Source organism: Idiotropiscis lumnitzeri, chromosome 7, assembly GCF_059441095.1.
Source record: "Idiotropiscis lumnitzeri isolate Australia: NSW breed Sydney's pygmy pipehorse chromosome 7, RoL_Ilum_1.0, whole genome shotgun sequence".
In the NCBI taxonomy this organism is placed as follows: domain Eukaryota; kingdom Metazoa; phylum Chordata; class Actinopteri; order Syngnathiformes; family Syngnathidae; genus Idiotropiscis; species Idiotropiscis lumnitzeri.
The window spans coordinates 583,799-608,361 of record NC_142397.1 but is presented as its reverse complement, the minus strand read 5'-3'; the positions used below and the strand labels follow the sequence as shown (position 1 = coordinate 608,361).

At 47.0% G+C, this 24,563-nt stretch overlaps 3 protein-coding genes across 3 annotated transcripts; 1 reads left to right on the top strand and 2 right to left on the bottom strand.

The window, feature by feature from the left end:
• Positions 1-637: 637 nt before the first annotated feature.
• ca4b (carbonic anhydrase 4b) lies at positions 638-4,664 on the bottom strand. Its single transcript, XM_088299995.1, has 8 exons — positions 4,616-4,664; positions 4,509-4,553; positions 4,249-4,443; positions 3,522-3,667; positions 3,340-3,432; positions 2,993-3,059; positions 1,508-1,671; positions 638-814 (listed from the first exon to the last, which is right to left on the bottom strand). The coding sequence occupies exons 1-8, from the start codon at positions 4,662-4,664 to the stop codon at positions 638-640; spliced, it is 936 nt and encodes a 311-aa protein (XP_088156121.1).
• Positions 4,665-6,126: 1,462 nt separating this feature from the next.
• On the top strand, positions 6,127-11,197 carry rnaset2l (ribonuclease T2, like). Its single transcript, XM_088300093.1, has 9 exons — positions 6,127-6,217; positions 7,004-7,186; positions 7,824-7,891; positions 8,022-8,079; positions 8,175-8,242; positions 8,820-8,933; positions 9,023-9,071; positions 9,907-9,981; positions 10,332-11,197. The coding sequence occupies exons 2-9, from the start codon at positions 7,019-7,021 to the stop codon at positions 10,506-10,508; spliced, it is 777 nt and encodes a 258-aa protein (XP_088156219.1). The 5' UTR covers positions 6,127-6,217; positions 7,004-7,018; the 3' UTR covers positions 10,509-11,197.
• Positions 11,040-24,411, bottom strand: supt5h (SPT5 homolog, DSIF elongation factor subunit). Its single transcript, XM_088300099.1, has 30 exons — positions 24,122-24,411; positions 23,815-23,917; positions 23,235-23,385; positions 23,080-23,148; positions 22,339-22,350; positions 22,195-22,264; positions 21,454-21,522; positions 20,907-20,972; positions 20,790-20,820; positions 20,663-20,731; positions 20,233-20,484; positions 19,220-19,309; positions 19,068-19,138; positions 18,883-18,988; positions 18,682-18,772; positions 18,472-18,608; positions 18,168-18,323; positions 17,941-18,087; positions 17,128-17,274; positions 16,935-17,060; positions 16,457-16,541; positions 16,257-16,382; positions 15,717-15,819; positions 15,536-15,642; positions 14,276-14,381; positions 13,684-13,842; positions 13,257-13,425; positions 12,910-13,107; positions 11,778-11,873; positions 11,040-11,472 (listed from the first exon to the last, which is right to left on the bottom strand). The coding sequence occupies exons 2-30, from the start codon at positions 23,896-23,898 to the stop codon at positions 11,332-11,334; spliced, it is 3,234 nt and encodes a 1,077-aa protein (XP_088156225.1). The 5' UTR covers positions 23,899-23,917; positions 24,122-24,411; the 3' UTR covers positions 11,040-11,331.
• Positions 24,412-24,563: the final 152 nt, after the last annotated feature.

The following is a 24,563-nucleotide window of genomic DNA, read 5'->3' as shown; positions in this document are numbered from 1 at the left end:
TTTGTGGCACAGGTAGACATGGAAACAAAACAACATAGTCGGCAAACCACAAATCAATGTCGTGAAATGGAAACGTATCATTTAAATCGGGTCTTCAATCCTGTTCCTGGAGGGCGAGTGTCCTGTCGGCTTGTCTGCTGCAACACACCTGACTCAAACGTTGAGGAACAGGATCGACGACCCCTGATTTCGATTTCGGTCGATGGCTCGGCGACGCAAATTGGAACGATTTGATGTCCAAACTTTGAGATGAGAAATTTCTTGCAGGTTTCGGCGACGGACGCCTCCAAATTTTCTTTTGGTGTTGACCTTTTTTTCCCGAGATTGGCGAATTTCAGGTTGCAGAAATGTTGCCGAGGCTGTCCTAAACTGAAAAGTGTTTGTGGTTGCTCTGCCAGGCAAAAAAACATATCTAAAAAAAACTCTGTGAAAGGTGAAGGCTGAAATGTTTCTGTTGCTTTGATGTACAAGATGAAAAAGCTCACTGCGAAGAATGTTGCAACAATTCACAATGGAGTCGCTTATTTGCTTCCTTTCTTTTCGCCAATCAGTCGCGTTTCGTCTGCTCGCGTTCGGTTTCTTCAGGGAACATTTTTTTTTCCAGGGCGGCATGTCCATCACGGTCTTGTTTAGTTTTTCACGCGGAACGGAGCAGCTGCAGCAGCGTGGAAATGAGAACGAGAGCAGGACTGAGCGACGCGGCGGCGGCGGCGATGGAACCAAACACCCGCCTTCCGTCCAGAGGCTGAACGTCTCGGAACGTGTTCACCATCGGCTTCCCGTTGGCGAAGACGAGCTGGGAGAAGGCGGACAGCTGCCACATGGACGGAAAGGTCAGCAAAAGGTCAAGCCATGACGTCATGCGCTGGGCCGCAGCGCAACAAAACCGTCCTTGGAATTCATGAAGTTTGAAAAACAAAACAAAACAGCAGCCACTGACAAAGCAATGGACTCATTGAATGCTGAATTTTTTATTTTTTTTTCTAGTCTGAATATGTCAAGTGTCGGCCAAAAAGTTGCGTGAGCTCAAATGATTGGAAGCGAAACGTGCGGTCGTGATTTTCCACTTCCACAAGAAAGCGAAAGTAAATGGCAACATTTTTAATAGGATTGTATCGGCTGTCGATGTCGTTTCAGACGTCCAGTGAGGTCGTCAGTGTACGACATCCAAAGCACCTCATCATTCTTTTTTTTAAATTTGTTTTATTTTTTTGGGGGGGTGGGGGAGGGGCTGTCTCTTGTTGGTGGAAAATCCCCAATGGTTGAATGAATGAATGTATTTTCATGTTTGTGGATTATTCCCAAGCACGCCTCAAGTTTTACTTCAACATTTCAAGACAAAACTTGAAACTTTTCATATAAGCAGTTTAACACTTGCACCTCCAATATGAACTTTTTTTTTTTTTTTTTTAATATATCAAGCAAGTGTTTCCTCCAAATTCTTCCCAGCTGAATTTTGTCACTGTAAGAATGAAAAGATGAAACGAAAGCACGTGACTTTGTTCACCTGTTGCCTGCTGAGGGGCACGGCGCTTTGGAAGAGGGTCCAGACGACAGCTTGGGCGCAGTCGGGCGTGGTGAGGGAGCCGTCGTAGCGGAAATAGCGGCCCATGTCGTGGTGGGCCGGAAGGAGCATTTGCAGGGAGATGCCCTTCACCGTCGTTTTGTTGGCTGCTCAAAGGGCAAATGACAAACTTTTGGAGAACGTGAGGCGGCGGACTCCTTTGACGTCCTTTGGAAATGAAAAGTGAAAGGGCCAACCTTTCGGCGCAATTTTGTTTGGAACGCGTCTCTTTTGCTAGCCATTTATTTTGGGTGTAATTCCACTCCCGGCCACTAGACGGCGGCACGCTCAAACGAGACTATTTCAGCTCGGCCTTGTTTTTGCTGAAGATGATTGGAAGTCAAATCATCTTCTTTGCCACTTTTCATGCCTAGAGAAGTTTCGTTTTGTTCGTTTTGTTGTGAAACGCGCCATGCAAATCGTATTGCTCAATATGTGATGTGTTTGTGATCATTGAAATGTGTTGAAAAACCTTCATAACATTTTTTTGTCAACGATAGAAAAAATTAGCCCTAAAACTTCAAACGTATTTTATCCGACCACTTGACATTATTTTGTTTTTGCCCCTTCAAAGTCTAATGCACATGTGTCAAACTCAAGGCCCGCGGGCCAGATCTGGCTTGCAACCTCATTTTATGTGGCCCGCAAAGGGCAAATCCTCGGCATCAACTTCCCGTTTCTAGCATATTTTCTTCACTTTTAACAAGACCGAGATATGAGATATTGCCATTTATTTGTTACCAATCCTCCCCTTTTAAAATAAATTGAACAATTACTTACTAGCTTCAGATTTCAAAACTGTCTTTCCAATCAATTTATCCGGGTTCCCAGTCATACCGACCCTCGGAGGGAAACCGCAACTCTGATGTGGCCCGTCCACAAAAATGAGTTTGACACCCCTGCTCTAATGCAATTGGATCTGATCCGTGCGTTGCATGGATCATCCTTTAGGGGGCAGTAATCTTCCTTCAGGCGGAGAAAAGCGAGACAACTGCTTCTGAAGCGTTACTTTGTCAAATGTTCACGAGAAAAAGTTGAAAATGTCACTGAGCCACCGTTCCAAATCGTTGATGGGTGGCTACGATGTGAAATGACTCAAACCTTTTGAATAACTGCATCTTTTTTTTGCAGCGTCTTTAAGTCAAAAGTCATCAAAACGGCAACGTGAGCGGACTCTCCATCTCCGTATTGCCATTTTTTTTGTCATTTGTCCTGCAAACAAAACGGAAGCGACGCGTCACTTGCTTTCGCGTGATCTCTTTGACGCCACAGGAGTTGCAGTCGTCGTCTTATCGTCTCACAAAATGTACTTTGGCACTTTAGCGACTCGCACATGTTATCATATCGGCACTAAGTCACACTTTGTCCCCTCGGCATGTGTCATATGTCATCCATCATGTTTGACGTATACGCGCACACACAACTCACACGGGCGCGGGATTCTCCTCAAAGCTTTTATGAGCGCATCAAACTTCTTGTTGGCAGACGGTGATTCCTGAAGCAGAAGTGGATGTGACAATTTGAATTGTTGTTAAAATCTTCCTTTCCATTTAAAAAATGCGTCCGTTGAATTATTTAAAACAAAACGTATGTCATTCAAATGATTAAATGAGATTTTTCGATTCTTTCTCGCTCCATTTTCCGACTCCTTTTCTTTCCTTGGCGTACCTCAAGGCTCCGTTGCGGAGCCATTTCATGTCCGAGCTTTCCAATTCATTTTGCCGTCGATCATATTGAGGATGCGTATCAATTTTTTTCTTTGGGAAGCGGATTACCTGGAAGAAGAAGCCCAGAACGGCCACGCCTGCCGGGTCCCTCGCAGCCCGCGACAAAGAATTGTAGTGTTCCTTGATGTGCACAATGTGCATCTGTTTGGGAAAGCAAAACTTTTTGACTTGACTTGACTCGACGTCTACTTTATTCTGGCCACTTTGATTGCGCGTGGCCAAACTTTGACCTCCATTGGATAGCGTTCTCCATCGATTGTGTGCTCCGAGCCCGGGCCGCCATTTTTGCCCCAGTGGAAGTGGAGTTGAAGTGCTTTGTATGTTCGGAGCAGATTTCCTCCTTTGATTTGCATACCGGCTGGTAAATCCAATTGCACTGCAATTAAGACACAAATATTAAGTGGTAATATTGATGAAAGTATCAATCTACTTCAGCCACGCAAAAAAAAAAAAAAGAAGAAAAAGAGGCACGAGCCGCTGGTGCTTGTTTGGTGTTTGTTTTTTTTCAGAATTCAGATTGAGAAAAAAAAAATCTCTTTTCAGCATAATATTCGGGCTTTTTCCTTAGAAAATGCCAAATTTAGATTTCGGCCTTCTTTTATTCAAACTCTTATCCTAAACTTAAACCCTAAAATATTTTATTCTAAAAATATTCCGACTTTTTCAAAGAGCCTGTTTTTTTTCATATTTTTTTTTCTTCTGGGATTTGAAAATGAGATCGACTGCCTTTTTGTCAAAATATATATTTTGTATTTGTTAAAAAAAAATTTATATGAGAAAAATACTTGTGTTTAGAAAAACTTATTTCAGTTGAACTAACCTGAAAAAACCAACATCCAGACCCCCCCCCCGCAAAAATAACAAAACCCCAAAAACAAAGTTGTATTACGACAAGCGCAAAATATCATTTTGTGATTTTCATAATTTGGTGGTCTTAATTGCTCAGTCATGCTGCACCTGTGTGGCCGTTGTTGGAGAGGTTCCCGTGAAAAGCGTGATGATACCCGACAAGGTGCAGCCGAGTGAGCCGTTGGTCAAATAAAACTTTCCTGGTGACGATGTTGACCGGCGACTGCGACTGCGACTGCGACTGCGACTGGCTGCCGCCGCCGCCGCCGCATTGAGGAAAAATCTGCCCCCACTCGTCGGGCCCTGTGAAGAAAGCGAGCGCCTTGGTGATGCCGCGCTCTCTCCAATCCACTTTTTTTTTCTTTTACCTGAGCAGCTGTGATTGCAGGACACTTGCGACGGGTAGCACCAATCTACAAATCACACACTTTATTATTTCAAAATTGATTTTTTTTTTTATAGATTTTTTTCCTACCTGCCCCCGAGACAATCTCCAGGAAGGAAAGCAGCCCCAAAATCCACATCGCAAATAGTCCGGACGTCACGTTTTTGGTCATGGGGATGAGTGCTTGTTCTTGGAAGGTCAGGACCACCTGAGCGGCGCCCGACCCGCCCACTTTGCTTTTATGAGGCCTCATTTCAGATAGGAGGTGAACAATAACACACGTCAAAGATAAAAACTTCCAATTAGACGCTTGGGACTCAAAGAACGTCCGCCTTCAACTGTACGTTGCGCTTTAGATTGCAAAATAGTCAAGTCATGTTTTTGTTTTTGGGGAAATATTGCTTTTGACAACGCAGTGAATGGAATGACTCTGACGTCATCAACCGCAGGCTTACCAACATGTGGCCGGTGGGCACTTGGTGACCCCCCCGAGGATCACGTGGGTCGCCGACACGCTCCGATGTCAGAAATGAAAATGCATTTGGGCAGCAAGATGAGGAACAAAAATCATATTCACAATTATTTTCATCGACATTTGTCACCAAATTATTTCGAAACACTTGCAAGCGTTATTTTTACTTAGGGTTAGGGTTAACTTAAATTATAAAAAAAAAAAAAGTTATCAAAAAACAAAATTAGCAAAAACAACGGTAGCAAAAAAGTTAACAAAAAAAGCTATAAAAAAAATTTAAAAAGAAAAATAAACATTTTTTTCACAAGTTTGTAAAAAAGAAAGAAATAAATAAAAAATAAAAAATTGAGCGAGTGTCCGATTTGTATGTGCTGCTTCCTCGAAGCGAATCGGTGAAGGCCAATTAGCTGACAGGAGGCGTCTCACTGACGACGAGCAGCACAAACACAAAACCATTTGAGGGCCTCGGATTGAGCATTAAACTAAATTCGGTTCATGTTGTGCAGGAATTGCTGGCAAGTACTGGCTGTTTAGAAAACGTGACTCGTGTCTCCCGTACAAAGAAAAAAAATGTTGGCAATTGTTTTATGGCGCAATAAAAGGAAGGTTGAAAAAGGTTGCAAGAGGTCAACTTGCTCAGACGAGGTCATACGGATCTGGATACGATTCCAGGAGGGTTTCATTCCAAGTAGAACGATTCCATTCAGTCGCTATGACGATTCGCTGGACTTTGCAACATGGATGACTCGTAAATGTGGCATCGCCTTCCAATATGGATGGATTTGGCCATTGGATACAAATCTCCAGATACGTTACGGCGGAATAATGAACAATTGTCGCCATTGGACGTCCTCGCACCTTTCCATCCAAAACGATTTTCCGGGACAAATGCTTTCTTTTTTGCAATTCTCGCGACTAAGAAAGAAAAGTGGCGCGTCAAGGTGCCAGCCACCCCAGAAGCGGGCGTGCTCCTATTTTGACGTCCCCTCTCGGAGACGTCACAACAATGTTCAATTTGGATGCGAGGTGATCTTTGTGGTCGAAAACGATTCAGCCCCCCCAAAAAGTCACTTGAGCAGGGGTGTGTCGACTTTTCATGCAAACTAAGAGGGACGGTTTCGAACGAGGAACAAGCTGTCAACGGTTTTGTTTTCACACTTCAAAGCTTCAGTTCTCTTTTCTCCGAAAGACGAGCGAGCACGAGCGCTCGCACGTTTCTGGTAAGTGGAACAAGAAAATGACTTCCGTGGCGTCTGCTTGGCAAGAATAACCCGCTAGAATGCGACGGATGACTCGTCAATGCCTTTTCATCTTTGGACTTTTTCTGTCGGCCCAAGAAAATTTTGTCATGCGAGCATTCGGAGAGACGACGCAGCTTGCTTCAAAATGGACTCGGCCTCCTCCCTTGCACGTTTGCTTCCAATTGATTTCCCAAAAGAGGTTTACAAAGATCGTTAAGGGTGTGCGTTTGCGTGTTGCCCTGGAGGTGACCCGAATAGTGACAGTCCGCCCGCTCCTTCCTTCCAAGCTTCATTAAAAAAAAAAAATAATAATTGCTTGGTTTTGGTGGGTAATCTGGTTTCCCATTGGAAATAATCTGTCAATCCAATGAATCCGTTTCTTAAAAAAAAAAGTTCAAGCACCTGAGCAAGATTTGAATGTGCTTGCATGACTGTGGTCTACCGCCCCCTGGTGGCCACGGTGAGCGCCCCAGAAGGAGCGACAATGGATGGAATTGAAGCAACTGAATCGTGACGCACAATCTGGTCAATTCTTTACATTCTAGAATTAGATGATTGTTTTTTGTGTTTTCTTTTAACAATGCAATATTATAGAGTGCCGTTTCCCGTAAAAAGTAGAAAAACACCGAAAGGGGGGATTTTTGGGAGCAGGCTGCAACGGAGTCATTTCATTGGGAATGATGATTTGAGATACCAATGTGTTGTATTCCAAGCGTACTTGTATCTCGAGGTGTTTGTGCATTTCTCTTCTTCTTGTATGCGCAGTTGAGGGGATTGAGGATGTTGCGCTGGCTGCTGCCCCCGCTGGCCTGCTTGAGCGCTGCAGCTCTGCTGCGTGACGCGCCGACTGCGTACGGCAACCAATACGACCGAGTGCACGTCAACAAGACGTTTTGCACGTGGACGTGTGTCATCTTCACGCTGCAGTGGCCTGGAGGCTTCTGTCAGGTGACCTTCAACATCATCATCATTGTCCGTCAATCCATGTGCATACTTTGATGTTCCTTCTTATGAGTGAGACAGCAGCAAAGGAAGGCAGACATTTACAGTCCATGTAGCTCCACCAACAATGACAAAAAAGCAGGAAGTCAAGACAACGAGGAGGTCCAGAAGAAAGGAAACAACGAAGGAAAAACGTAACGTTGGTGAAAGAGGAAAGGAAGAAATGAAGATGCAAGGAAGGTAGCAGGTTTCGTGCATGCAGAAGAGAGAAGGAGAAAGTCAAGAACGCGAGGAGAAGAAAGGTGGCGGTGTGAGGGAGCGAGGAGGTCGAGAAGGAAGAAAGTCTTACAAAGAGAAAAAGGATGGAGGAGGCAGTGACAGAAGGAAGGAAGGACATTCGGAGAAGGAACACAAGAAAGGAAGGACAGACGAAGGGAAAAGGTTGCATTCAAAGTAAGGAGGTAGTGAAGGAAGACATTTGCTGTAGCGTCACAAACTCGAGGAGGAAGTCAGGACATTGAGGAGCAAGTGAAGGAAGGAAAGAAGTATGCAATGTTAGTGAAGGAAGCTTTGCCTTTTTTTTTTCTTTTCTGACCTTGCAGTTGTGTCTGTTTGTTTTGTCCTTTGCGTCCTCGATGGTCAGTCTTTGGGCAACGCTTCCGTCTGCGAGATTCCCGACGACGTCAGCACTTGGACGATCCACGGCCTGTGGTAAAGCACAACCGGCGCACGCACAAGCACAAGTCAAAACAAGTCGGATGACTTGCAAACAAGCCGCATGCTGAACGGCTCCAACAACGATCACGAGGCGCTAAAGTGGCGTTGCGCGTTGTCTTTTCAGGCCAATGAAGGTGCAGGAATGCTGCCGGTGTTGGCCCATGTTCTTCTCCGACGTGCAGGTGAGCTGGCGGCCGCCTGCAGACGATTGCGCAATGTTTGTACACGATTGGCAACATTGGAGATGAGCGACCGGCGCTTGTGGTGGCTCCCTCAGGAGCTGCAGGACGCGCTGGAACATTCGTGGCCGTCTTTGCTGAAAAGTCGATCCAGCTTCCATTTCTGGTGAGAGCCAATCAGACGAGAGGAAACCTTGCGTGGCGTTCTCCGGACATATTCGGGTCATTTGAAGCACAACGCTAAAGATCCTCACATTCATTTTGAAGACAAGTCTTATCTTATTGACAACATTTTGCAAGGAAAAAAAGGCGGCCCACTTGAGCTCACAGCTGCCTCTGGTGTGTTCCCACAACAGACTCCCCCTAGTGGTGATTGTGCGAAAGACACTTTGAGTCACAGAGAAGGAATGAAAGGAAGCATGAAAAAATGCGGCTTGCACAAAAAAAGGCAAATTAAGCAATAAGAAGGAAACCTTGCAGGTGCAAACACGTCATTAGAAATCATCAAACGCCATTTGGGACCCATCTTGTTAAAAACGTTTTAAAGGCCATGATCGCCTGGCATGAATCCAAAATTGATCTTGAAAAGTGAGCCGAGTCAAGTGTTATTGATCCAATTAGATGAAAGTGATGTGACGCAACGGCACGTGGGCAAACAAACGGCAGAAAAAAAATGACAAGACCCCCCCGTGTTTGTGTGTGCATGTGCATGTGTGTGTGCACGGGGGCACGTGGCATTCAAGGAGGGACGAGTGGGAGAAACACGGCGCGTGTGCAGCGTGTGTGGAAGGACTGAATTCTCCGCTCAGATACTTCCAGACTTGCCTCAAACTTAGACAACACTTCGACCTGCACAAGTGAACACGCGCACACGCACATGCACGTACGTCAATTGTTACCATGACAACATGTCTTCCTAAAACATGTGCGTGCGTGTGTGTGCCAGAGCCCTGGAGGACGCCGGGATCGAGCCATCCTGCGATCGGCCTTACAAGGTCACACCTTGATGACGTCATTGTCTTGTTCACCTCGATAAGATCGAACACCCATTTGTCTTTTTTTTTTGTTTGCTTCTTTGGCAGCATAAAAGTTGAAAGTTAGCACAGCTCTTGTCATGACTATAAAACTCAACTCGACTTTCGTCATTTTTACACACAAAGTGCTGGACGTGAATTATAAACCAACATGAAACATTATTCCCAAAATGCAGCGAAGTCAATTTTGTCCACCAGAGGGCGCTTTAAATTGGTCAACGAAACTCGAATTGAAGCCGTTTCAGCCACTTTGGAAGCATTTTGCTGACACAGTTCAGTATCATGTTGTGGTTACTTTCACATTTTAAGTTTTAAAACGTGTTAAAACATTTTTAACGCAATAGCGTTCACGTTTTAACACAGCAAATTTCACGTTTGAACTCTAGATATTTTGCGGATTCATGAAAATACATTTCACACTTCCTTGTGCTATAGTGTACGTTCGAAGTAAAATGTTTAAAATTAGTTGTCAAGTTTTCACAACTTCCAAAAGCATTTATCTTGTCTTCACGCTGCGTTTTTTTTTAAACAGCATTATAGAAGAGTAGCTAGTTTGGGGCCATTGGCTTTAATTTTTAATACACAAAAAAGGATTTTGTCAAACTTAACAGATGAGCTTGATCTAATAATGTGCTATTTTTTCGTAGTGTGGCAGCAATACATTTCCAATGTTTTTGAAGTATGAGCTGTTCAGTGAAAAAAGGAAGCGAGGTAGTGCTAAAAGAAGAGATAAATACACTAACGTGTGTGCGTGTGCGTGTGTGTGTGTGTGTGCGTGCGTGTGTGTGTGTTGTAGCTGTCTGAGGTGCAGGCCGCGCTTTTTCCTCTCGTTGGCGACATGTGTGAGATTCAGTGTGTCAAAGACGACAAGGTCAGTTCCACTTCTCTCGTTATTGGCGCGGCACTTTTTTTTTTGATGAGTTCACATGATGACAATGGAGACGTGCACACGTTTGACCTCTGACAAGGTCACCAACAGAGCTGGCCACTTCACCCTTTTTTTGCCGGTTCCGGCTTCGACCCTGCGGCCTTATTCATAAAATTGTATAAAGAAATGTTTTTTTTGTCCTGGGGTGGGGGGGATTGAGGTTTTTCCGTTTGTAAAATGTTGTCACGTTGTCACAATGGTCTGATTTTCAAGATGGACCTGTCCTGCACGTTCTCATCCAAAATGTATTCTGGTTGATTGTGTGAAAATAATGACGACAGGCGATCTTTCAGGAGCGCGAGGTTTGGTTTCAGGTGAAGATCCGTCTGTCTCGCAACCTGACCGCCGGCTGCGACGACCACGACGCCGACGACGAGCCGGGCGCCTCCGGAGGCCACCCTTGCCCGGCCCAGGGGACCTTCTTCTTCTTGCCCATCGACCACCGGCGCCCTCAGCAGCCCTGCGGGTGACGTCTTGGCTCCGGCGAGTCCCCGTCCACGCCGCCGTCACCAAAATGTGGCCGCGACCTGGAAAGCCAACATTCAAATTTTGGACCCACTTCTTTCCATTTAGCATCAACGCTAAACGCAGGCGAGCTCATGCGATTCATCTCGAGCGGAGCCCTTCAAACTTGACTTCTCTGTATCTTCCGCCTTTGGCAAATTCCAGTCCTGAATGCTTGCTTTTTGCATGTTTTCCAGCAGCTGCAATTTATTGGGCAGGATCGTTATCAGAGCTCGCCGGTGATCCGATCATTTCGAACCGCGTTTGTGGCAGCAAGCAGCGAGATGGAAAACAAGCTGGAACGTTTGACCCCGATGCTCGAAATAAAGCTCAACTCACTTGCACGTTCTTCCCAACAAAAAGTTTTCAATCAATTACAGGATAAATCAACCACGCGCACACACCAATGTGTGTGTGCTGCACGTCAAGCTTAACACACTCGCATGATTGGCTCGTGTTGCTGCCATCTCATAAAAAAAAATGATTTGAACACAATCTGATGTGGCCTGTTTCATACTTTATTGACGTCATCTATGTGTGTGTGTGTGTGTGCGTGCGCGCACGTACGTGTGCACGTCTGCGGGCTCAAGGCAACTAGAATCTGACAGAACTGGTAAGAATTGCGCAGATGAACTAACAAAAGTGAGAAAAAACAAATAAAATAAAAAATTTAAAAAAAACGCAAAATTGTGATGTGACATCTACACACGAATGTGAGAAGATGATTTTTTTTTTTTCTTTTCTTCTTTTTGGGCGGGTCGGGGTCGAGTCAAGTCGGGCAGGGGGGGCTCAGTGGCCCAGACATCCCAAGAACCTCAGGTTGAGGATCATCAGCTGGTTGTCGAGGACTTTGCGCACGATGCCGTCGTCTCCGTCGATGCTCAGCAGGGTTCCCGTGGCCTCGCGGTGCTCTCCCAGGATCACCTTCACCTGCGGCCACAAGCGTTTGGAAAAACGATTCACACTCTGGACCTCCGCAGCACCGGCTCAAATTGTGCGTTTGAATCTTGTCCTTCAAAGTTTGACAAGCACTCGTCTTGTACCTCGTTGGCACGCCGTCAATTTGCGCGGCAGTTGTGCCGCCGACGTCGCACGAGACTTGGTCGGCACTGATGGCCGATCGCTCCGAAACGGATCGGAAACGATCGGCCGTTTCAGCTGCCAGTGAAACGGCCGTGCGGATGCTTTCGGTCCATCAAGTGGCGGAAGCGATTATTTGCGCCTCGTGGGCTTACCTTGTCGTTCTTGGTGGGCGTGACGGGCTCCAGGTGGTCGCCGCTGACGCTCACCACCTTCTCCGAGTCCTGCATGAACACGGAGCACATTCCGCCCTGCAAAAGCCGAGAAGACCAGCGCGTCACCAATGACTTCCTCTCTCCTTCAACTTTTTCCGCGCCCGACTGAAGAGGACGACGACGTCCGGGTTGCCCTCGAGAATTTTTCTCTCCAGGCACTTTGCTTTTCTTCAGCCATTTTTTGCTTGAGTCAAAGTGCGACCCCCCCCGAAAATGTTTGATTTCCAAAGATGCTGAGACGCTTTGAATTGTCTTCCACTGGTGAGTTAAAAAGTAATGAGCCATCGTGGATCGTCAAATGTCGTGATGTTGAGGGCAGGCCGACATGGCCTCCAAATCAATTCAGCTTTCTAATTTTCACACATTTGAAATCATTTTTGTCAAAATGAGTGCAAAACAACATTTTAAATGCTCCACCAATCAATAAAAAGAAATAAATTATGTTGCCACCTCAGCCTCACCTCAAAATATTCAAGAATGGATAGTCAACACAGTGATCATCGAGAGGCACTCACAAATTTGCCCGTTGTCCGATTTTTGAAGGAGCCATGCTCGTTTTTTTTTTTTTTCCGGCTAAAATAATGCTTTGGTGCCACCTTAAGGCAGTGCTTCTCAATTATTAAAAGATACATAATATAGAAAAGACAAAAATCTATATAAATAACATAAAGCGACAGTTTTAATGTTTACTCTAGTTTTTTTTTTTAATGTTTACAATACGTTTGACGTCGAACCTCTTTGTTGTGATGACGTCAGCCATTTATGTGTTCCAGCCTGAGAGTGTCTCCTCAATTGCTCACGTCGCCAAAACGATGCAAAAAACATGTTCCCCAGGCTCTCGCGCGCCCCACTATTTGAGAATCACTGCCTTAAGGTGAGGATCTCCATCTCATCAGGCCACGCGAGGCCTCGCCGAACAGAAAAAAAGTGCTTTGCCGCCATCTTTGCAATTGGAATCCTTTTGGGGTACGCGTCAACTTGCAAATGCACAAAGTGGAAGCCGGAACGCGGCGACACATTGGGCTGAATCTGGTCGCAATGGCAACAAGACGGGCACGAGGCCGTTTCTCACCGTGACGCTGCGGATGACTCCCGTCTGTCCCATCAAGTCCATGAAGGAGTCCTTCACCCGCACCAAGATGTCGGTGGTCACCCAGTCGCTGCCGCCCTGCTCGATGTTGGAGCCCGGCGTGTGGGGGTTGTAGCCACCAGGAGAGGGCGCTCCGGGCGTCATGGGGCTGTAGCCCACTGGACTTGGACTCGGGCTGGCCTGCGGGTCACACACACACACACACACACCGAACTTGACTTTGATGGGAACTCATCACAATGCTGACTTTCAGACCAATTTCACAGATCAAAACAGTTTATGAAATACAATCCGAGTCCAAAATTGTGAAGTCGGAGGAAAGCCATTACCTGGTAGGCCATGGGCGAAGGTGTGGGGTGGTAGCTGGCTGGGGAGTGAGTGTTCTGGTAGCCTACAGGCGAGGGCGCCACCTGGTGGTAGCTCTGAGGACTAGGACTGGGCTGGTAGGAGCCTTGGGGCGAGGGGGCCGTGTAGGGAGAATACTGCTCCGTGTTGTACCTGCACGGGCACAAGGCGACATCGGGAACGTTTGACAGCAGCAGCGGTGAATGAAATGTTGGAAAACAGAACCAGTGAAAATATTTTGTGGTTGAAATGCTTTCAAGCAGTTAAAGGAGGAGGAAAATTGACGTGACATGAATGTTGAAAAGTTTGCAAGATGATTTCCATGTGGCAACTATTTGCAATTTCACTCAATTTGAGGAGGTTTCCAAGTCTTGGGACTGGATTGGCATCGTTGCCGTTGGCGACACTCACATAGCGGGCGTGCCCGGCGTCTGAGGGTTGTACTGATTGTTGACCTGCGGAGACGGGACTTCTGGGTAACCTGGCGTCTGAGGGTTCGGGGTGCCCCCGTAGCCCTGAGGCGAGGGTGAGGGCTCGTCGTCGAAGCCAAAGTCGTACTCCTCGTCGTTCCTGAGGACCGAGCGCAGAAGGCAACGTTCACGTTCGTGTGTCACAAAAGCTCATTTCCCGGCGCCGTCATTTCAAAACTCAAATCAATTCCCCCGTTGGCACGCGATGGAGGTCGCTGGGCTCAGGAAATGGGGACAATTGCTTTCACGTTCTTTTTGGCCTTTCTTACATGGCACGTTGCAGGCACATTCGGAAAACGTGAAAGCGAGCTCGGCTTCCGCAAAACACCAAGGAAGGAAGACGCTTTACGATTATTCGCGTGCAAGAAACTCTGGTTCTGCGGAACCAGAATTGATTGCTTGGCTCTGTTCTGTTGGAAGGAGTCGCCAAATGCGTGACACGTTCAAACGCAAAGTTGAACAATAAAAAAAAAAAGAACGTCACTATGTGCGGAGCAAGGCTGGCACAGCAACTTTCGGAACGTGATGGTCACCTGGAAGGCGTGTTGGGATTGTTGGGGTCCCAGGCGCCGCTCTGACCGGGCGTCCTGCTGCCATCGTGCAGTGGCGTCTGCGAACCGCTGTGAGGCGTGCGGCTTCCTGTTTGGGACAAACGAGAACAATCACCACACAGACGGCCATAGCGTTCCGAAGGCGCCCATGGAAGTCGGAATGAACGCTTTCAAGTGACCGCGGGCGCAGAAGACGACGACATCACTCGCAACGTCGTGTTAACGCCTGTTAATGCGCTGCGGCCACTTTTGATGATCTCAAATCGACATACAAAAGGAACAGACAATATTTTGGGGAAATTATTTTCCATCTCATTTCATGGAGACGTCGCGTCCAAACTTTGCCGAATTGCAGAGAATCAAAGCGTCAATATTGCGTCTCCGTCAGATCGATGCCGTTCGCGCCGCCGTCATATTGCAAACAAAATCCAATCTGGGGCCACAAATGAAAGCGACCGAGTCGGATTTAAGAAAAATGTGTATTGAGACGTTCAAGCCACCTTAAAAAAAGAAATCAATGAAAAAAAATACAAGCAAAAAAAAGGAATACATAATTTACCAAAAGTGTGAAACAAAAATAGCGACCGCAACTCAGGCCACATAAACCGACTGGAATCTTTCAGGCTTTTTCAACATTAACAGTGGCCCGACTGCGTTGCAAAGGTGTCGGGCCACTGGCGCCGGTCCAAATTTGAAATTTCACACATCCCATGAAATGAACAGATTTCCTTTTTTTTTTTTTTATATTTCACCATGAATAGTTGGTCTTTTTACAGTGCTGCACCCATTTTTTTTTTTTTGGGGTTCTTGTGTTAAATCCTTCCATAAGGAATGACTTGATCACGATATAGAGCACAGAAAGATATCAAATGTTGAATATTCAGCTACATTGGAAAAAAATGAAAGTTATATTTCTTGCGGGCTCAAATAAGACAATATAAAGATGCTTGCTTGAGATGAAACTTTTCATATCATGAAAATGCAGGCCCAGTCGTGGTCATCAATTATCCAAGCCGCTTCTCCTCACGCACGTCGCAGGCGTGCTGGAGACTCTCCCACCTTCAACCAATGGCGGGGCTCACAAAGAAACAAACAACCATCCGCGCTCACACGCACACCTCGGGGCCATTTACAGTTTTCAATTAACCAACCGTGGATGTCTTTGGAACGTGGGAGGAAACCGCAATAGCCGCAAAAAAGCCACGCAGGCTCGGGGAGAGCATGCAAAGGAGATGACCTCACCGTCGTGCAGCGGCGTCTGAGAGCCGCACATGGGCGTCCGCGAGCCCGAGCCGTACATGGGTGTGCGCCCGTGGGTGGAGGTCATGCCGCTGTGTTTCTGCGCACCCCTGGAGGAGAGAAGGACGGCGCACCCGCATTAGGAAGCCGACTGGGCCCACAGGCACAAAAGATGACGACTTGCATGGTGGTCAAGCGTTGTCTGTCGACAGAGATGGTCTGACAGGTGGAGTGAAGCTCCACTCTGGCTGTGGACTCCGTGGCGTCCTTCACCACGCCGATGTAACCTGGTGAGTGGAAAAGAGCAGCGGACTCATTTTTTCACATCAAATCATGAGCGCCACACGCCCAAAAAACTAAATCTTCTCCTCCAACGTTTTGCAGGATGGAATCTTCCCCCATTCCTCTTTGCGCAATCTGCCCAAATCATAAACTTGAGCTCACTCAATGGCGTTGAGGTCTGGGGAGCGAGATGGCCTTGGGAGGAACTTGGTTCTGCATCATTCCGCTTCTACACTTTTCAGCTTTGCAATAAAAAAATAATAAATACAAATAAAAAGGCTTTTCGTTTTCCATTTGGATGGTCATCTTCCATTGGGAGTGACAAACATCCACGCTTATTTTCAGAACTGTGTGAGCGAGAGATGCGACAGGATACCCTCAAAAGTAGCGGTGCTAATCCTGCTCGGAGTTCTTTCGAAATGTCTTTGGGAGAGAGCGCTACCTTTGTATGGACCCTGAGAGATGCGAACCGTCTGACCAATCAGCTCGTTGTCTCGCCGTCCCCGGCCCCGCCCCATGCCGCCTCCGCCTCCGCCTCCTCCTCCTCCTCCTCCTCGCTGCTGAGGACCTGCCGGGCGGGCGGCGACACTGACATCAAAGACGGCTGCGACACCTTGGGAGCAGGGGGAAGGCGCCACTTACCGCCGCCGCCGTGATGCATGGGGCTGCTGATGCGAGGGCTCATGGGAGCAAAGCCGCCCACCGTGAAGTTGGTCACGTCTCGGGGCTGAAACACAACAGCGAGACCGCCGCAATCAAAGCGGCCTCATTACGACGACGACGACGACCGTCAGGTGGGTCGCGGCAAACCATCCCATTTCATTTAAAAGCAAACATTTATTTGCCAATCAATGTCGGCGACGTATCGTGGAAGGCACAATCATTCAAGGCCACGCAAGACTTTTTCATCCCCGAACCACGACTAAGTCCAAGAAAAGAAACGTTTTGGACATTGAAGTCTCCCTGGACAATATTCCAAATGAACGTGACGCGTGAAGATGAAGGCGCCCTCCACAGCACCACAAATCACGAGAAGCATCTCTTTTGACATTGTGGAGTGAAATATCCCTTTTTGGGGGGGGCCATCGTTCTCTCGCTTTTCACGGATTGAGTTAGTTACCTTGGAGCCGCCGGCCAACACGAGGTGACGAGTCTTGCAGACAAACATTCCTCCGTTCTCCACCAGCTTCTTACAGTGCAGGAAAGCGAATCCTCGGAAAAGGTGTCGGATCTCGCCTTCGCGGCCCTGCCGCCGTCACACAGCGTCAACTCGAACGCCACCAGCACAGCGGGCGAGTCCCGAGCATCCTTACCGAGTGCGGCCCATCGATGACCTTGACGATGTCTTTGACGTGGATGTTGTTCTGCTCCGAGTCCAAGGCCACAGCGAAGCGGTTGTCTTTCTTCCGGTTGACCGCCTGGTGGCGCACCGTCAGCACTTTGCCGTGCATGTTCAGCACCTGCCGGAGGAGGACCGCGACTCGTTGATTCAAGTCAAGAGAGGACCAAGGATGGGACCTGGTGTGCAAAACCTCCCAAAATGCAACAAAAGTCCAAGAAATACAGCAAAAAGACAAAATATAGCATTTGGAAATAAATATAAATAGAGTTCAACTAGAATGATCAAAGAGTCATTGAACTCTCTTCTCAATTCTCTTATTTATATATTTATCTGAATTCTTGTTATATTGCACTGGAGAGGGGAGCTCTCTAATCTCGTTGCACACTTGAGTACAATGACAATAAAGGGATTTCTGATTCTGAACAAAAATACAATAGTAAAGAATCTGGAAGGAGAGGAAAAAAAAATCATCCATATCACAATTTCAATTATTTTGGGGGGGGAAAGACAAATCCCACTTTGATTATTTTCCATAATCGTTTAGCCCTAATAAACGGCGTCTTACCTTAATGGTTCCACTTTTAATATGGCGGCATTTAGAATCACAAGCAGAATGGCCTTCATTGACGTTGTACTCATTGTACAACGACATGGGACAGCTCCCCTCTTCAGTGCAACATAACAAATAATTTCATGAAATATATCATGAATTAATTCAAGATTAATTGATGAAATAAAAAAAAACAAGTGGCGGTGCCCTGAAGAGGAGGCACCTCGCAATTACCTGGAAAGTTTCTCTCTCCAGCCGCACGATAACGCCCACCGTCTGCGGGTCCAGCTGGACCAGCTCCCCCCACTCGTGCTGCCCCCCCGCATCCACGCCGGACGCCGTTTCCGAGCAGAGCTGCAGATCTCGAGGCAACACTTTCAGCTGCGGGCAAATAAAAAAAAAAAAGCGAGGTGATGAAAAAAACTAAGCAAAACGATCACCATCAGAGACGGAGCGGCTACTTCGTGCATGGTGAGGTCGGAGAAGAGGATGACAAAGTTCTCCTCCACGCGTACGATGAGGCCCGTGTCGCCTTCGTATCGGCCGGCAATCACTTTCACGTGGTCGCCCATCCGGAAATATTTCTTTAACTCTTGAGCCGGGAACTCCAGAGGATCCTAAGCATACGTCACGTGAAGATGGCGACAAAATGAAGCGGTTATCAAATTTGGGGGACCCCTGACAGGAGAGAAATGTTTTTTGGGGGGACCTTGAGGAGCCCAGTTTGAGAAGCGCTGCTCTTAAAAGAAACCGCCGTGCGTGTACCTTGAGGTCTTCATGTTTGGGCATGATGGTGATCTTGTTGCCGTCCACACTGAGGATTTTTCCCTGAAGGTTAATCAACTCGCCCTCACACACTTCCACGTTGTCACCCGCTTGCAGGTTGTGCTCGCGCTCCTTGCCTACACGCACACACGCGCTGATAACCAAGTGACGGACGGCGCAGATCGGAAAGCAAACAACCCGCGCACAAACCTGACTCGGTGACCACCTCCAAGTCGATTCCTTCTGGCTGGTCTTCAAACTTCTCCAGCTCGGACAATGTGGGCTTCACGCCGTCTGTGATCTGGCAGAGTGGACACGTTAACAGATGATTAGAACCAGAGCAACTTTCGCCGCGAGTAGTTGGGTGAAAAAAATAAATAATCATCGATGCTGATTTGAGTTGGTGCTCACCACTGCCGACATGGCAAAGCTCTTGAAGAGGAATCCTTTGCGGCTGTAACGATTGGCCTCAAAGATCATGAAGTCGCCGTCGTGACTGACCTCCCCTCCGAGCGACCTGTCAATCAAATTGGGATGCGTCACCTCAACGTAAACGGGCCCGTGTGAGACTTGCTGGAGGCGCTCCGAGGGTGCACCTGATTTTCTCGGCATCAAACAGCCTCTGGGCGGGCCTCTTGAACTTCTTCCTCTTGGCATACCAATCTTTCTGGAGACACACAAAGAAGCGAACAAACGGTGTGCGCACGTGCGCGAGGCAACGCATGCGTGCGCGCGGCGTGCTGCCTACCAAGCTCATCTTGGCTTTGATGCGGTCCAGTTCGATGCGAGGGATCATTTTGAGCGAGATGGTGTTCTGGCTGGGCTCAACGTAGTCCACCTGGAGAGCGAACAACAACTTCAGTGGGATCCAAACGGACAACATTTGGACATGAGAGGAAGGCGTTGTTGGCTTGAAATACGCTCCGGAAGGTGGCTCTTTGTTTTTCAGGCGCACTTCTACTGCCCACACATGAGCACAGGGATTCGGAATGGCCAATAAGAGTTTGAGTTTGGTGCTCACAATGTTAGAAATTAAAAAACAAATTTGAGAAAATTGGATTTGGATGGTTTTTCGGAAATGCTCACGATGGCTTAGAATTTTGTTTGACCTTTTTCTTTCCTATTTATAGGAGGAGGAAACTGCACACGTTCAAGTTAAGTCAATTTCACATTTTTGATCACAAATCGATACGATTGCGCACTCGCCACACCCGAGCGTCGCTTAATTGTCTTTTAGCAGCCAAGTCCTGAACGCCGACGTGTCCCGAGTGTTGATGTCTGTCACACCACTAAGGTCCGTTGTCAAATGTGGACATCGATACGTGGAACTCAATTGAAGTAGTGTACGACATTCACAAAAGCCAACCAAAAGGAAAAGCAGAGACATCGATGAGCAGATCGGCTGTTGGCGGAAGCCAAAATTCATTTGTGGCGACCCGGCACAGATAAACATGGACGTGGCCATCGTTTGTGCTTCCGATCACGGACGCCATTGATCAATTCGCAAATTTTGACGGACGATTGGATTGCAAAATGTGCAAATATGGGCCGATCCGATCGGCGGAAAGTGTCGCAAAGCTGCACGTGCGACTGAGCGGGGCTGCAAGATTGTTCGTCCGGATGTTTATGGATTGATTTTGGGCAATAACGAGTGAAAAGATTACATTTGAGTAAGCGTGTCGGGTTAGAGAAATCGATTTCCGCAATGTTTGGAAGGACGGCTTTTCGGTTTTACTTTAGGCGGTGTAAAAAAAAGATTACCTGAGCGATGTCGTCTTTGTACAGGCCTCGTTTGAGCCTGACCCAGGATTTGGGTTTGAGGTTGGTGACCTCTTTGACCACCTTGAGGACATCCGTCATCTCCTTGATGGGAACCATTTGCTGGTTCCACAAGCCCATGCGAAGGTTTCCGATGCCCTCGATGGCGGCTTTCACGTGCGTCTGCTTGTACGACTCGACATAGATGTAGCCCTTCACGTGGTCCGGGGCCACCACGGACTTGATCTGGAGCGGCTGAAGGGCGACAAGAGTCAAGTTCACATTAAAACTGTACAGGATTTATTAATTTTTTTTTTTTTAAGGTTAAACCTCAAGAGTGGCTCTAGTGATAAGACAATCGACAGCTGCGGTCTTTGGAATCACAATTCTCAAACTTCCGAGCACAGTTACGGACCCTCGGTTGCGTTCTTACCGTGTCCGTGAACTGATAGGCGATGAACTTCCTCATGAGTGCGATGGCGGTGGCCCGCTCCTCGCCGATCTGTGAAGACAGGACACCGTGAGCAAGTGTTTGCGGGCGCGTCGCGAGCGAATCTCACCTTGCACTTGACGGTCCACAGGTTAGGATCCCTGATGCGGACAAATGCAGTTGAGCGGTTAGAAGAGCAAGCGATTGCGTGACGTCACTGCTGCTTGCTAAGCGAGCGCTAACATACTTGACACCAGGAAGTAGCTGCTGCTGGGTGATGTCATCAGAAAGCTCCTCCGACCCTCCCGAGTAGCTGCACAGCGCAAAAGAAGAAAATGGTGGACCGCGTTTGGAATACGGATGGCCGCATAGTTAACGGAGTCAAAGCGAAGAAGTCAGCAAAAACCTCTAAAGGCTCCTTCAATCAAAGACAAGAAACGAAAATCGGACCACGAGGATTTGAAGAACACGAAATGGAGGCATTTTGCCCCGAAAATTTCAGACAGGTCAACTCAATTTAGATCAAAGACATCTTTAACAAATCCCAAAAAAAATTATTTTTGCAGATGACGGCAATATTTCCGATAGTAGTGATCATATAACTACTGGAAACAAACAATTCCGTATATTGAAAACGTGGATGTTCTATTATTGAAACTAAATACAAAATGAATGATTGCACTTGTTGACGAATAAGATGAACTGTAACAAAGTGTGAGACCAAGAAAAAAAAGTTTTGCTGGCGGATTTGAAAGAGGAAACAAAAGCGAGCAAAAACTAAAATAAATACTCACCGCTCGCCTCCAGAGGACTTGGCGTACTTTCTCATGTAGTATTCCCCCAGCGCCTCCTCTCGAGAATCTCTGCACATGACACACACACGCACACACTTTTAAATTCATTTGCTTTTTCCAAGTCATTGGGAGTACTGAGACATTTCTTGGCAGTGGTCATGTTGGCGATGGCCTTCATTGGATCCCGCAGCATCGTCGAATTCAGAGCATCAACATTTTTTTCAATTGTCTCTTCCTCGCATTCCTGAGCTGCGGTTGCGTTTTTTTTCTTTAACTAACAAAATAAATAAATAAAAGAACGTAAAATGCCAAGAGCAACGACATGACAAAAATGTGAGGGCCGCAGCAACATTAAACTTCAATGTCAAGTCATGGAGAGCAAAATATCATCCCACAAGCGGAAAGCATATATTTTTTAAACTGGTCTGAAGGTAATCAAGATTGGGTGCGCTCCAAAAAATGTGATTAGCCGCAGTCCAGTCAAGGATTTAACAAGGCGGTCAAGTCATTTTTGGCACTCTTGAAAAGCTTTTTGACCTTCACAAATGAAATCAGGATTTCATATTTACTTGGGTTATTAACATCTGATTTCTGTTTCCTGATCTTTAAGGGGGAAATATTTCTACAGTGCACGGTACAAAAACGTCACCAATGTCAAGTTGACTCAACCTTAGCGTGGATTACGATGAAATCTGAATTCCAAAACAGGCAAATACTGAAATGGCCTTCGCTTCGCCTCACCTCCAGAGGTTCTGCAGCCTCCGGGAACCCGAGTGGTCGTCATCCGGCACCACGGGGTCGATGTTGGACACTGAAAGAAGGCCGTAGCTGTCACACGGCGTCTCCACATTGGCTTTAAATTGCCACGCGAGCTCGGAGACTTACCTTCGGCCTCCTCTGTGCAGGAGCACGGGCGCGGAGGGAGAGGAGCGCACCCAGCGGAGGAGGAAGGAGGCCAGGTGACGCATCACAAATGTCAACAAGGAGATAGGAAGCGGGATGGAGGAAAAGCACAATTGAGTGGTCAGAAACACAAAGCATGATGGGAAAGAACAGAGCGGACATTCATGGCGAATGGCGGCGTGTGCAAACATCACGCCACGTGGACGCATGCGCAGCCATCAAGACAAATGTCGGTGTTGCCGTCACTCGTCAAGCATGCTGTCGCTGCCACGCAACGTTGGCACGCTGCGCTTGTTACAACGTACGGGATGAATCATACGCGATGGTCCATTTTCACACACGCACGTAAGCTCGCATGCATGCACAAATGGAGCAAGCCAATTTAACCGCAGCGTTTACATTTTTTGGTACGTCATGTTATCAATTCTCCATCACCAGCCAGATGGTTTAAATTCATGCAAGTCAAATGTTTGGAACAAATGGGTCATATTTTCTCATACCGAACGTCGCTTGCTATTTTTGTTTATTTTAAATCGTACAACTTGATCAAGTCTCTTCAAACAATTTATGCAAGAAAAAATATCGCATGTATCATTCCTGCTGATGTCGGTATCGGACATGACTCAAGGTCGCAATATCGGTATTGCATCGGAAGTGAAAAAAGTACTAAGTGATGGTGTGGAAAGCGAGTCCGCTTTGCATTCATCCATGTGACGTCCTCACCTTTCTCCAGGATGTCCTCAGCTCCTTCCTCCCATTGGTCTTCTTCATCTTCATACTCGTCGTCCACATCTGCATAACGAAACAGGGGTTGACGGGTCACGGAAGGAGGAACCTTGTTCGGCTTAAAAAAGAAAAAAAAAGAACAGATTACGTACCAGCTTCATCCAGGATGAAGCCTCCGTGACGCGGTCTCTTCCGAGGCCGGTCATCATCGTCTTCTTCCTCTTCCTCATCATACTCGTCATCCAGGTCCTCGCCCTCCTCCTCAGCCACCTTGTCGCTACCCACGGGGCTGCCCGGCTCCTCCTGCATGCCAACACGTGTTTCATAGGACACACAATTAATAATAAAAAGCCAAAACGAAATCAAAACTAAACTAAAATGAAAAATCCAAAACTATAATAACACTGATTTGTTTTGGATTCAGCCCACTGACTTTACATAAGATAATAGCGCATATGTAGCACATGCATTGCAAAAAATAGAATCCATTTTCATTTACTTTTAAATGTAATGCGACACAACTGTTATCATATAGTTTGCTGAAAAGGGATGCAATACAAATATAGCCTGCGTTCGCACACATGATAAAGAGTTGGACATTGTGATCAATTTGAACATAATCGTATAATAAGACCTTTGTGCCAAAAAAAAAAAAATCTATTGAAAGGAAGACCGGCACCTCCGTTGTTGTTGTTGTGCTAAGGGCTAGCATTAGCTTTAGCGCGAGCCTACCTCATTCTCCACCTCTTCAGCTTCTCCGTCGCTGCTGCGCTCGCTCTGGTTGTCGGAGAAGTCGCTGTCGTCGCTGTCAGACATCTTTTAGGGCGCCGCGTGACTGCAGAAGCACAAATGAGGGCACACGTGAAGACAACCTTGCTTCTGCTGTACTGAAACTAAACCAAGCTAAGATCAATTAAGCTAAGCTAACAGGCACCAGGCGAGGCCGGGAAGAGCCAAGCTGTCGACTTTGGCGCCAACAGGACCTCCCCGACAGCTTCCAAATGGCGACGCTCTCTTGAACTCCACAAGTGCTACTTACACTCTTCCGGTTATCGCTCAACGGTGGCACAAAACAGGCCAAAAATGAAAACGTCGTCTTGTTTCGTAGTTTTGTTTCGCAGCCGCTGGGCTCGAGCGCGAGAGTTCCGGGGATCTGGCAGATCTCACGAGAGTGTGACTGGCTTCGTGAGGGGAAAAGAAGACGTCTCACTTCGAATAAAATTGAGGCCCAATCTCAATGCGGTACTCAAACTAAATCCTACGGTTCTCTTTGAATAGTGTTCGAAAACGCAGATTACAAGCGCGCGAATATTGCAGAATTGGGACAGTGCGTGCTGTGGCAGAACTGCGTCATCGAACATGGCGACATCGGTTGTTGTTTTGTCAATTGTGCCGCTTAAAATGATACTAAAATTACACTGTGGTAGTTAAGTAAAAGCTCGGTCTCGGGCCTCCCCAAAAAGTTTTTTTCTCCAATGCAT